A 14,307-nucleotide genomic window follows, 5' to 3' on the forward strand; every position below is an offset into this window, starting at 1 on the left:
ATGAGTTCAATTCCCAGCAACCACAAGGTGGCTCATAATCACATCTGTAATTGGATCTGATGCCCTCTTCTGGTGTGTCAAGGACAGTGTGCTCATATACAAAAAAAAAAAAAAAAAAAAGCCTTGCAGATGATAAGGCTCTTGCTCATGCTTGACTGTCAATCCACTGGGGCCCAAGCCTTATGTTAGCCATATATTACTCACCCTATTTGCTTTATTTTATTTCTCAGGCAACAACTGAGGTGGAGATTAAGAAGAAAGGCCCTGGATCGCTCTTAGTCTCCATGGAACAACTCGCCTCCTACGGACGGAAGGACAGAATCAACAGTATAATGAGCGTTGTCACAAACACACTAGTGGAAGGTGTGTGCCCTGTCTTATCTATCGGAGCAGCTGAGCCGTGAGTGTGTAGTGTGTGTGGTAAATACAGCCCCGCCCCTCGTAAAGCCCGATAAGCCTTTCGAATAGATCCCACCACATACAGAAATCAGGGTCGCAAATTGTCTTCCCAAAGCTGCGTGCAGAGAATCAAATGAACCACTTCAGACCTGCGAGCAGCATCACACACAGGTGAGACAGAGGGAAGAGACGCAGGGAATGAATCATGGGAGGATCTCAAGTAGCTCCGGGGAAACCACCCTTCCTGGCCTCGGCCTCATGGGTACCTTCCTCCTCTCTGCTCTGCTGACCTACTCTACAGCCCTTTAGGTTTTCCCTGAAGGAACTTGTACATGTGTTAGATCTTCCCTAGCTGCCAGTCTCTGAAAGCCTCCAAGAGCCACAACTATGTGAAATGTGTGGCTAGAACCCCGAACCATAAGCCTCTCTTTGGGACTTGGTTTACAGGGAGCAAGCAGCCACTTTTGCATCATAACTGTCTGCAGGGTTGTTGCTGTGAAAGCTGATTTCTCTGGGCTGCATGGCTTCTCCCTGACACAGCTTGGAACTGCTGGGAGCTTCCTTTAGGCCATGGTACCCCTGGCAAGTTCCAGCCTCTCTGCCATTCTGGTTTATATCTCCAGGCTCCGCTTGGAGGTCAACTCAGGACCTAGCGTCCCTCACAAGGATCCTCGTTGGTTCTGTTTGTATTTTACTCCTTTGGTATGGGTTCTAGCCGAGTCTGGATGTTTCTGAGGCTTCAGATATCTGGTCTCATGGTTCACTCTGCCAGGCTAACTCAGCACCAAGCACAGCCCCTGAGATGATGGTGTGGATCATTGGCTTGCTAGCCTCGGGACACATTTTCTGAGTTGTTTAAGCTCACCGTGTGTGTGTGTGTGTGTGTGTGTGTGTGTGTGTGTGTGTGTGTGTGTGTGTGTGTGTGTGTGGTGTCTGTCTGTCTGTCTGTCTGCCTATCTGTCTTACTCTCTGTGTGTTGGGATAGGGGTGCCATAGAAAGAGAACCCCTAAGAAACCCCTATAATAGCATTGGTACCCCCAGAGGTGCAAACAGTGAGAGATAGCACTGGGCGTAAGAATATCAAGTTGAACAACCTTCTTTCAGCTGCCTGAGCAGCCGCCGTTCACTCTGGGTTTTCAGTTCCCGCGGAGGTCAATGACTGATTCTGGGTTTTCAGTCCTGTTGAGGTCAGCATTTGATAGAGCGTCTTCAAACTTTGTGGCATGTGTGTTGTGTGTGTGTTTCAGGCAAACTGCTGCAGACTGTAAGAACTACAAGCTGAGGAACACTAGCTTGAGGATTTTGGCTAATTTTATTTATGCACTTAGAGCCCAAGACAGACTTTTCCCAAGTGTGTGTGGCAATTGAGGTAGAAAGTCACGCTCCCTCAGATACATTCATTATTGGCAGGGACACCGTCACAACAGAATGATCTGTTCAGCACAGTGATTAGACTGATTGCTCATTGCAGTGGTCTGGCACAGGGTCTGGCCAATGTGGAGACTCAAGCAACACCGTTAAACTGGCTTAGCTGTGCCTGGGGCAGTGGAATATTGGTGTGGTATCACTTCCGGAGACTTTTTTTGAATGTGAGCATGGGGCACTTGTACTTTGAAAGCTGACTTTGTCTTCCTCCCTCTGCTCTACACATTCTCTTCTTTCCACTAGACACACACACTCTCACACACACTCACATATACACACTCACACACACATACACATACTCACTCACACACATTCACACACATACACACTTACATACATACACACTCTACACACACACTCTCACACACCCACATATTCACATACACTCACACACATACACACTCATACATACCACACATATGCATACACACATACACATATACTCATACACTCACACATATATATGTACCCATATATGTGTGTGCATGCATGCACATGCTTGCACACGCATGCACACACATGCTTGCACACGCATGCACACACACACACACACACATTCACACAGGACAGAAGCATCACTCAGGGGATGGAGATGGCTGTAGCTGTAATTATGTTTCCTAAGGAAGAAAGCTATTCCAGCACTTCTCTGTTGGTAGGTTCGACTGTTCCCATAGCCTGTGCCTGTCCTATCACCACACCCTCCAGTCCTGTACTTTGTCTTGTCTCCTTTAATTGAAGCTGAGGAGCTGGGACTGCTATAAGCAAAGAGCAGTGAATGGCTGCAACTGAGTAATGTGAGCAGATTAAAGACATTAACAAAGAGCCACTGGTTTTAACCACAGCCCCTGGCTCTAGTTACTGCTTGCTACATTAAGAGCATTAAATGAATAATTATCCTGCTTCCAAGACTTGCAATTGGAAAGGTCTGATGTCATTTTAATCCAAAGATTTAAATAATTGCTTTTGAAGCCAAGAAACAGGCTCTTGCCTACCTAAAGGTTTAGGTACCGTAGTGGAGAATTCTAGAATTGGTTCTTAAGAAGAAAAGCCTCTCTGCCCCTCCCTACCTGATCCTGTATAAAACTCACTCAGCAGTGTCCTGTAAACTGACAAATCCCCAGCTAGCAGAGCCATGAGCTCTGGGATGTGTCAGCACTGGGTCGGATGTAGGCCTGCGAGTGCAGCCTCACTGTTCCTCAGAGCAGTGAAGAACACTGAGGAAGAGAGCTTGGAGGAGGCAGTGCTTTTAGTGCTGCAGTGTGACAGTTCTGATTCCCTGGGGAGGAATGGTCATGGCCATTGCTGCCCCTCGAGCAGCCATCTAGTCCCTGCTGCTGAAAACTGCCCAGGCAGTGGGCACTCTTTCCTGCGCAGCCAAAAACTGCTGGAAGTTTTTGAGTTGAGGAAAACTCTTGCCATAAACCTTTTGGTCCCTCAAAGTCACTGTCGTGGTGGACTGAGGGTGCACGTTGGAAACAGTCTCCAGTATTCCTGGGACTGACTCATAGGGCAACCCTTCAAAAATGCCCAGAAGAAAGGCAGGAGAAAGACCACAAACTCCAGACACTCACCCCCTTATCTCAGCTCATTCCTGGAACACTTTGCCACGGAGGCCTGTGGGGCTGGCCGGTAACAGCAGAGAACCCGTAAAAACATCAGATACAATGTATATCTGCTGTTCCTGTCACTAGGGAATCTGAGGCGGGAAGATCCAATGTACCCATGAGATAACATAATGAGATCCCCATCTCCAAAAAAACTGATACAAAGAAACTAACAAGCCTTCATTGAGCCAAGGATCCATGAAACCAAGTATCCACTGAGACAAGGACCCACTGAGACAAGGACCTTCACCTCCCACCCTCACTGTGCTCTCTATGGCACTGACCCACTGGGGCTTTCCTCAGCTCACCGATGTAGCTAGGGACCGGAAACAGCCTGTAGGGATCCTCTAGGTGGCCCAAAGGTAGAGAACCCCTTTACTGTCTGCTAAGACATGGAGACAAGTGCAGCGTACGTAAGGTGCGGCAGTCATGTCATCTCTCAGATGTGAACAGTCAGGGCTTCACCTTCCCCAGCAGAACCACTAAGCTGCAGACATTGCGAGAAGGGAGGAGATAAAAAAGGAACGGAACCGAATTTCCAAATATGCACTGTAAGAATTTATGGAAATCAGAGAACCTTTTCGTTTTTCTTTTTCAGGGATGAAAACTAAATTTACCTTGGGAAAGGGGGGAGTTCTGCGGGAAGGAGGCTGAGGCAAATTCTCTTCACAGACTTCTTTTCCCACGCAGACTCCCACGTGGCTCTCACTGGGGCCCTTCAGTCTGAAAACCAAGGCAACCATTTTCTTAGCAACCAGGGAGCCAGTCTGATACCCAACCAAACCACCCCTCCCTAAAATAAAGTCATTGCCATGGGCCACACCAGCTGGCTGGAGAAGGGGAAGCAAGCCGGTTGACACCCCCTTCTAGAGGAAGCATTGGAAATTTTTGTGTATTTTGTTTTTATTTGTTTGCTTACTTGATTGATGGTGGGGTTTGCTTTTATAGAAATCAGGGCTTATTATGCAATCCAAACTAGTGCAGTCATTTAGCCCAGGCTGGCCTCAAATTAATAATTAGTCTCCTGTATGTTCGGTTTATAGGCGTGCCCAGCTTTGGGGAGGATTTCATTTTTATTTTATTGGTGTCACTGGGGTTGAAGTCCTGTGAACCTGTGATATATATCTCTCTCTCTCTCTATATATATATATATAGAGAGAGAGAGAGAGAGAGTTTATCATAGGGAGGGGAGTTAAGAGGGTAATAAAGGCAAATAAAGGCAGAGAGAGAGTAGAGAAGTAGAAGAATAGAGGCTGGCCATGAGCATGGGGGGGGGGGGGGCGGGGAATGGGGAAGGAGCAAGGGGACAGAGAGGGAGCAAGAAGCCAAGAGACCAAGAGAAGGAACAAGAGAGCAAGTTCAGGTTCTTGAAGAACATCTTCACTAGATGAGGAACTGTTTCATTTCCTGTAACTTGAGGAGGGTCTTGCAGTCCGAGCGATCAACACACGGAGGTTGGAGTGGCCACAAGCTAAGCAGCTCTCTGCCTTAGCTATCTAATCATTCTTTTTATTTTGGCTTCCTACATAATCAGAGAGACCCTTTATTCAGTGTCTGTTCCGTGCTGAGAGTCCCACAGTTCTGGGGACGGACCTGCGTGGCTCTAGGGAGGGAGCCTGGGAAGGAGGGCGTGTCTTGGACCGGGCTGTAAGCTCCTCCCCTCACAGTCAGCCAGAGCAGTTCCCGGCTGACCTGTATGTAGGGGCCACGTGAGGCGGTTGAAAAGCTAGGTCTTTCTCTTAAGAGAGATAGGACTAAGACGAAGTAAAGGAAGAGAAACAGAAAGGAAGTATGGAGGGGTGGAGAGAGATGCTACAGGAAGAGAAGGAAGCACGAGAGTAGGAAAGGGGAGAGAGATGGAGGTAGGAAGAGAGAGAAAGGAGAGGATGCACCCTGGGTAGCTACCTCAGCTCTGGCTGCAGCCTCACTGAAGGTAGGACACTACCCTGTGCTCTGGAAGCAGCAGACATGTGCGTGGTGTCGGTCCATCCCTTTCCTGCTAATGGAGAGGGCATTTCTGCCAGACACACTGTCCACAGCTCCCACTTTCTGCTAAGGGCCGAGGCACCTGGTGGATATTTTAGCTTGTTTAATTCCATGTGTGTATGCGTATGCTTGTGTATGTATTAGTGTAGGTCTGTGCATGTGTGTGCAGATACACATCTGTGGTAAGGAGGCTAGGCTGGCTACCAGCAAGCTCCGAGGGATCTGCCCACAGACATGCACCGCTGTGCTCAGCTTTTATGTGGGTGGTGGGGATCTTAACTCGGGGCCCAGTGCTTGCACAGTAAGCATTTTACTGACTGAGCTGTCTCTCCCAGCACCCAGTTTGTTTCATTCTTACCGCTGCCCACCAAAAAGTGGCTTAACCTTCTTCATGGTCCTACAATTAATAGCGAGTATCTGGTCTGGTATTAGAGAGAAGGGACTTTCCCTTTTATCTTAACGTGAAGGAAACCTGAGAAGGGTCAGCGGACAAGCACCCTTTACTCACAGATTTAATAAAGACAACCACCTGTCCAGAGGAAGATACTCTGTATCCTGTTTTCTCTCTGTGCCAGTGGCTCTCACCCTTCCTTCCCTTTAATACAGTTCCTCATGTTGTGGTGACCCCCCCAACCATAAAATTATTTTTATTGTTACTTCGTAACGGTAATTTTGCTACTGTTATGAATCGTAATGTAAATGCCTGTGTTTTCCGCTGGTCTTAGGTGACCCCTGTAGGAGGATCGTTCACATCTCCCCCCAGGGAGTCACGACCCACAGGTTGAGAACCATTGCTCCATAGTGAGGGCTCTCTTTGTTCTTTGCTCTCTCCAGAGCTGGAAGAGTCTCAGAGAAAGTGCCCACCATGCTGGTATAAGTTTGCCAATACTTTCCTCATCTGGGAGTGTCACCCCTACTGGATAAAACTGAAGGAGATTGTGAACCTGATCGTCATGGACCCTTTCGTAGACTTAGCCATAACCATCTGCATTGTCCTGAACACACTATTTATGGCAATGGAGCACCATCCCATGACGCCACAATTCGAACATGTCCTGGCCGTAGGGAACCTGGTAAGACGGAGCAGGGTCTCTGAGAGAATGACTTGAATGTGGTTTCGCTGTGGGACTTTCCCTGGGGTGGGAAGCTGGAATTTAGTTAACAAGGAGGTGATGGTTAATTGGAGACGAGGGCATCCATATGCCCTGGTGCCCATGCTTCTGCCAGCAGCAGCGCACCTTCAGCTGCATCTTCTCTGCAGAACTCTGAAGTCGCCTCGTAGAGCTGTTGGCAGGAAGCCAGCTACAGTGGCAGAGTGGGAGAGAGGACAGTGGGTCGGTTCAGCACCCGCACCAGGATTTCCGAGTTGGTTTTGGAGAACCCCCTCATCTGTTTCTCGTGTTCATCCCCGTGCTGCTCAGAACCCCTCTTTCCCTGCCACCTTAGGTAACAGCCCCCTAAAAGAAGGGGTTCCCTGATACCCTGCCTGTACTGTGGGATCTTACCTCCCATATGCTGTTATTTATGAGGAACATTCGATTCCAAACTGCTTTCCCCTCCGATCCAACTTCTGGGCCATCTTCCAGTTTCTGCTATTAGCTGATCCCTGCCAAGTTTCTTGTAACGTTAAGTCATATATCTAATTATATTATTTACAAGATAAAAGTATGAAGTTTTAAAACATCAAGAAGTCATGACTTTGGGTTATGTATTCCTTCTATTTAGTATAAAGATGAGAAATTGTTGGTTTCTAATGGTTGGGACCCAGGCTTGAGCTCCAGTACCCGACGCTGGGTGCTTCAGCACACGTATGGTACCTACCACCAGCCTGTTGGCATCCCGACCACTGCCCTTCATATGGAAAGTCCTTCATACTTCCAAGACTGACAGCCTGCACAGGCCTCCCTACACACCTGCATGTGTGCCCTGCTTGACCATAAAGAATCGTTTGAGCCCGCCTGGACACATTGCTCATGCCCCCGCACCCCATAGGCTTTCTCTAGCGTGGAAACTCTCTTCACCCCACTTAGACCCTGCCTTCTCACACTGTGCCACCTATCTGTGTACCACTACCCAGGCACTCACTTCCACCTGGCTCAAACCAGACCACATCCTCACCCTCCTGTTCTCTCAGCATGGGCCACTTCTCCTTAGGGGCACCCCGTCCCTACCTTACATGGGGCCTTCCGCTCCCTAAGCAAGGGCATTCTTCCTTACTCGTATCTTCCCTGATGACACGGTGTCTTTGCCCTGCTTAAGCTTCCCTTCTCTGCCAGCCCTACTTCACCCTTCAGTGTGGATGCATTCCCATCCCACTTGGCCCTCGGTGCCAGTGTAGGGTAGCTATCCAAGGCAGATCTTAGCCCACTTCTAGTAGCCCCTCCATAGTGAATAGAAGCCCCGCCCCCTGGCTCCGATAGCCATGCTGTTCATTCTCATAATCGTCTCATTCCTTCTGGAGAACTGGCTTCTGATGCTGGGAAGCAGGTCGCAGAGGTGCCCTGCTTCGCCCCAAGAGCCGGAACTGGCCCCTCCTTGTGGATTACAATACCGCTGCATAAAAAGTTCTCTGTAAAAATAATAATAATAATTGGCTGGGCGGCAGTAAACACCTTTAATCCTAATAATTGGGAAGCAGAAGCAGGCAGATCTCCAAGTTCAAGGATAGTCTGGTCTACTGAAAGAGTTTCAGGGCAGTCATGGCTTTAAAAAAAAGTAATAATCAGTAAGAGTCATATGTGGGTCACCTGCACTGAGGTATTGTGGGTAACCCACCCTGAGGTATTGTGGGTATCCTGCCCTGAGGTATTGGCCTTCAAGCCTCTGTCCTGTAATCTGGCATTCTTCCAGCACGTTACTTTCCTAAGGCCTGTGGAATAGGGATGGCCTCAGGAAATACACAGTGCTCTATGTCGCAGAAGAAGCAGAGAAGAAGGGAGTAGTTCTTGCATACACCAAGCTATAGATGAATTGGCTGTTATACTGAGAGGTCAGAAGGAGACACCAAGTGTCCCACAATGAGTGGGTTCCTTGAGAAAGTTTTATCCAATGGAACAGTAATGAGCAACAGAATGGATCAGGAAGACCATGCAACAGCTGAGATAGACTTGCAACAGCTGGGGAATTAGGCCCAAGATATTCTGTATTGCGATATATATGTATTTAAAAACGCAGAAAGAGATCATAGAAAATGGAAATTGTATGCAAAGCAGGGAGACCGTGGGCTTGCTTCTGGTTTTGTACCCTTTGGACAATACGTGATTGCGTACATACTTATGTGTGTTTATAGGGTGCGGCTATTATTTAAATACGTGTACACACTGAACAGTGATTAGTTCAGAGCAATTAACAAATCCAACACCTCCAACACTTACCTTTCTTTGCTGTAACCATCAGAGTCCTCTCTAGCCACTCTGAAATGCGGATACATTGTTGCTGATTATAATTACTCGTAACCCCCTTAAAATTAGACCACCAGATGCCTCCCAGCCTTTAAAAGGAGATGTGGCCTTCTGTCCTGTTCATATTGTTTAGATTATTTCTTAATCGTGTGCCCACCCAATATGAACTGAGTGGCTCTGGCAACAGAGATGGAAGTGCTGGGACTGTGAACTCCATTCAAACAAAATGGAGCCTGTCCTGTGTCATATGGGACGCCCATGGGACATCCAGGTGTTGATGGCCTGCAGCATGGAGGCCAAAGCTGGCTCTTGATTCTTGCGTAAGTTGTATTGACAGAGATGATAAGGTGTGTTCGTTCCGGTGTCCCCTCCTTACCTCCTGCCTCTGCTTCTTCAGGTGTTCACTGGGATCTTCACGGCGGAAATGTTCCTGAAGCTCATAGCCATGGATCCCTACTATTACTTCCAAGAAGGCTGGAACATTTTTGACGGATTTATCGTCTCCCTCAGTTTAATGGAGCTGGGCCTTGCAGACGTGGAGGGGCTCTCAGTGCTGCGATCTTTCCGATTGGTATTCCAGATTCCTCCAATTTCTCTGCGCGTTTCTGTCTTACGACTACCAGACAGCACTTTGTATAAAATAACTTAGGGCATCTCCTGAAGTGCACCTGCCTCGCTGTGGTTGGCCGATTAGTTGGCCTCTCCACTAAAATCTTGAAACCTTTTCTGCTAAATGTAAGAAGGTGTAAAAGTTAGGGTTTGAAGTCAATAAGCCAAAGAAGCTAGTTCTTAAGAGGTTCCTTAGAAAATAATGATGACTTCAGAAGGTGAAGGTGTCCCAGGGCCTTCTGAGGTCATTTGATTGGCTCCTCGGGTTGTTTCCTCTCCCCTAAGGCCATTTGATTGGCTCCTCGGGTTGTTTCCCTACGGTCATTTGATTGGCTCCTCAGGTGGTTTCCTCTCCTCTAAGGCCATTTGATTGGCTCCTCGGGTGTTTCTCTTCCCTGAGGTCATTTGATTGGCTCCTCGGGTGTTTCTCTCCCCTGAGGTCATTTGATTGGCTCCTCGAGTTCCTCTGAGTCTAATCTCCCCAAAATAAAGAGAATCTCTGTATTTAAAGATGGTTTTCTTCGTTTCTTCAATGTGGTACCCCCCTCCAGAAATTAAGATTTGTTTTATTAAATTATACTGAAATTAGTCATTGAACATTGACTTCATTTTCCATGTTATTAGGGATTAATGTCAAATTATTAACTTATTTGTATAAGGACATGTTTAAATGGGTCAGTAATTCTGGAGAAACCACCGTAAACACAGGAGTGAATGACACCTGGAGCCACTGAATGACCTTGCTCAGCTTGTTCTTCTCTCAGTCAGGACAACGGCTGTGGGTTTCTCATGGAGACAGTCGGCTTCCTGAGAAAAGAACTGGCTGGCGCTCCTAAAACCGACACTGCATGAGAGGCGCCTCACTGAAATGGCTGCTCCACAGTTTTGTTTTGAGATTTATATATTTTTCCTTTATGTGTATGGGTGTTTTGCCTGCATAACTGTGTGCTGCATGCAGTCCTTGAGGAGACCAGAAGAGAGCCTTGTGTTCTTTGGAACTAGAATAACAGGTGGTTGTGAGCCGCCATGCGGGTACTGGGAATTGAACTGGGGTCCTGTGCTCTCAACCCCTCAGCCATCTCTCCAGCCACCCCCCACCCACCCCACATAGTTAACTTTTTAAAAACTAGTTTTATCTCAACTGCAGGAGAAAGAGTTAAGAACTAATATTTTTTAATAACTCAGAAGCCAGGCAGGGATAACTGAGAGTGGTCCAGAATGGTGCCCGGTGACCCACAAGCTTTCAGATCAGACCTACATCTCCAGTCAGTACCAGTTACTGCTGTCATCATCTACCAAAATGTCTATGTAACATGTGGCACCTGACAGTGATACTTCACGGCAGAGATGTTATTATTCCATTGGCCAACACACCCTGGCTTCATGCATCATAATTCCCAACCTGTTTGCCAGGACCTTGCGATGATTACAGAATATAAACACTTATGATTGACAGACACCAAAATCTGTGTTTTCTGAATTATTAACATTGGTTGCCCCTTCCACAGATGTTTCCCACATGTGGTACCGTCTCTCCTTGCCCCAAATTATTCTGAACATCTTTCATATCAGCCATTGGTTAGTTGTTGGTAAGCACAAGGAAATCCTTAGCATTTTCTGATGCGTGCTTTTCGAGGTAACAAATGCATTATTTTATTGTTCTTAGAGAATCCTGCAGATCGCACGCCCCTTGCCAGTTCGTCTCTTTGAGAACGTAAGAGTTGAATCAGAAATGGTTGTGTTCTGACTCAATGACGTAAAGATCCAGGGGCCAGTCCTTGGGACGTGGACTTAAACTTTTCATTCAATTTCTGAAATTCATCAGTGTTCTCTTATCTGTAACTCAGTTTAATCGCTCACAGTCTGCGACACGATCAGGAAGTTCTGAGAATTTCCTAAGGATGGATGATAAATAAATTTAAGCCAATCTTTCTAATTCTGCATTTTTTTTTATTTCAGCAATGTGGGGTAGCAGATTATCATTTCATATTTTATTATTTGTCTCCTTAGCTCCGAGTCTTCAAATTGGCCAAGTCCTGGCCCACCCTGAACATGCTGATCAAGATCATTGGGAACTCCGTTGGCGCCCTGGGCAACCTGACCCTGGTGCTGGCCATCATTGTCTTCATCTTTGCCGTGGTGGGGATGCAGCTCTTTGGAAAGAGCTACAAGGAGTGCGTCTGTAAGATCAGCCAGGAGTGCAAGCTCCCGCGCTGGCACATGAACGACTTCTTCCACTCCTTCCTCATCGTCTTCCGAGTGCTGTGTGGGGAGTGGATCGAGACCATGTGGGATTGCATGGAAGTGGCCGGCCAGGCCATGTGCCTTATCGTGTTCATGATGGTCATGGTCATCGGCAACCTGGTGGTTAGTACCAACGTCTTCTTCTCCACCACCTTCTCTGGTGAACTCTTTCCTGGCCCAGATCTGTGTTAAGGCCCATCAGCTACCATCTCCCAAATCTCAATGACCAGAAATGTCCGCAGACTTTGCCACGTGTTCAGTGGGTAACTTGTGCTCCTGAGAGCAGGGAAAGCAGCTCACATGGTCGCTATAAAGTGGCTCACACAGTCCCTATAGAGCAACTCACGCAATCCCTATAAACCCACATCAGTTCTCCCAGTTCTTCTGTAAAAAGCTTCCTTGCACTGGACACATTCCTTGAAGCCAACCATGGCTCTCCCATAATAAAGACAGTCACCACGAAGCATCTGCAATCCCTGACATTCTCCACACGCCTCCCCCAAGTCCAGCTCCTTCCCCCACCCCTTTTCTGCAGGCAGCTCCTTCCTTTATATTTCTCTCTTCACATATTCTTGTACCCACAGCCTTCCTCACAGCATGTCTTGGCTGCATCTTTGCATTTCTATAGTAGGATCAGAGAACTACCTGCATCATACTCACACAAGGTGCATTTAGTAAAAGAAAGATCGAGCCAGGCCCTGTACCAGATCAGAGTCTCTTCAGGGTAGGCCAAGGAGATATATGTGCTACCAGATGGTAACAGTGTTACCAGACATCCAGCTGCCTCCAGCTGGCTACACTGTATCAGCCCTTCTCTGTCTCTGCCCCAACCTTCTGATGTAGCTAACAGGAATGACTCCTTGAGATCTTGGTCATCATTTATACCCCTTCATTTAAGAGCAGTTAGCAAGCTGGGTGGTTCACTCCTGTAATGCCAGCCATCAGGAGGCTGCGACATCGGGATTGTGAGGTTACGGCCAGTTTGGGCTACATAATGAGACCAAAACAGGAGTGTGTGTTATCCAACACAGTAAAATGAGGAATTTTACTTGCATTTCACTCCTTGGCATCTGGCTCTGCAGTAGACACTGAAGTCAGCGTACTGTCCTGCTCAGGCTTTGAACTCGTGACTCTGGTGGTCCTGCCTTAGCTTTCCATGTAGCCAGTTTACAGGCCCTGCCCCTGCTCCTAGCAAAGGGGTTTTTGTAAACACTAAGAAAGCAGAGATAACTCACTCTTTTTTTGCTTAGTTTTTAATACGTTACAGGACCTTGCACACATATTGTGCACATGTTCTGCCATTAAAGTGTACCCAAACTCCAGAGCACATTCTTGAGGGAAGGTTGTGTGTGTGTGTGTGTGTGTGTGTGTGTGTGTGTGTGTATGTGTACGTGTGTATATATATACATACTAGTTTTGCCTTTTTGGTTTGTTTACGAAAGTATGGCTCTAGGAACTTAATTTTATTTTTCTAACACGGGCCCTTGGAGACATCTGCTATTAGAAATGCATGACTCTGCGCACTCCTCTGCCCTCCCCAGTCATCCATACAGGCATTTTTGGTTTGGGTTTTGAGTAATTTTCTTTCAAAGTGAATACAGCCTTTGCTTCTGTCATAAGAAAATTAATATATTTTGGGCCTTGTCATACAAACGTAAAAGTAGAGAAGAGCCAGGAAAAGTGCAAAACTACTTACAGTAAAACCAAAAGAAATCTGCATCTGGTAGTGTGAACATTTAAAATAACACACGGAGAGGCTGAACACTTAGCACGCTAGCGTGCACAAGGTCAGGCGTTCCATCTTTTGCACACACACACAAAATGGATAAAATGAACAGCTGGGTGTGGTGGCACACGCCTTTAATCCCAGCACTCGGGAGGCAGAGGCAGGCGGGTTTCTGAGTTCGAGGCCAGCCTGGTCTACAGAGTGAGTTCCAGGACAGCCAGGGCTACACAGAGAAACCCTGTCTTGAAAACCCAAAAAAAAAAAAAAAAAAAAAAAAAAAAAAGAACTATGACAGGAGCCAACACAGCACAGAAACCTCTATGTGACTCTGTTGGCTTCCAATTTGTAACTCTGAGGAAAGAGGATAACTTCCTAAGACAATTCCACATTTGCTCCTTTTTCTGCGGCGGCTGCTGCTTCTATAGGTGCTGAACTTATTTCTGGCCTTGCTTCTGAGCTCCTTCAGCGCAGACAATCTGGCGGCCACGGACGACGACGGGGAAATGAACAACCTGCAGATATCGGTGATCCGGATCAAGAAGGGCGTGGCCTGGGCCAAAGTGAAGGTGCATGCCTTCATGCAGGCACACTTCAAGCAACGGGAGGCTGATGAAGTGAAACCTTTAGACGAGCTGTATGAGAAGAAGGCCAACTGCATCGCCAACCACACCGGCGTGGACATTCACAGGAACGGCGACTTCCAGAAAAATGGAAATGGCACCACTAGCGGCATCGGCAGCAGCGTGGAGAAGTACATCATCGACGAGGACCACATGTCCTTCATTAACAACCCAAACCTGACCGTGCGGGTGCCCATTGCTGTGGGCGAGTCTGATTTCGAGAACCTCAACACAGAGGATGTTAGCAGCGAGTCAGACCCCGAAGGCAGCAAAGACGTAAGGTCCCAACCAA

The 14,307-nt window shown here is 47.4% G+C and overlaps 1 protein-coding gene across 12 annotated transcripts in view; it reads left to right on the forward strand.

Moving 5' to 3' along the window:
- The window catches only part of Scn8a (sodium channel, voltage-gated, type VIII, alpha), a 176,076-nt gene that overhangs the window by 131,941 nt on the left and 29,828 nt on the right, over window positions 1-14,307 (forward strand). For all 12 annotated transcript variants that reach the window (XM_017316515.2, XM_017316519.2, XM_017316516.2 and 9 more), the window contains 5 exons: window positions 231-363; window positions 6,250-6,488; window positions 9,214-9,387; window positions 11,436-11,792; window positions 13,821-14,291. In XM_017316515.2, coding sequence (XP_017172004.1) covers window positions 231-363; window positions 6,250-6,488; window positions 9,214-9,387; window positions 11,436-11,792; window positions 13,821-14,291 — 1,374 coding nt within the window. The remainder of the gene's footprint in view (window positions 1-230; window positions 364-6,249; window positions 6,489-9,213; window positions 9,388-11,435; window positions 11,793-13,820; window positions 14,292-14,307) is intronic.

Source organism: Mus musculus, chromosome 15, assembly GCF_000001635.26.
Source record: "Mus musculus strain C57BL/6J chromosome 15, GRCm38.p6 C57BL/6J".
Classification (NCBI taxonomy): Eukaryota; Metazoa; Chordata; class Mammalia; order Rodentia; family Muridae; genus Mus; species Mus musculus.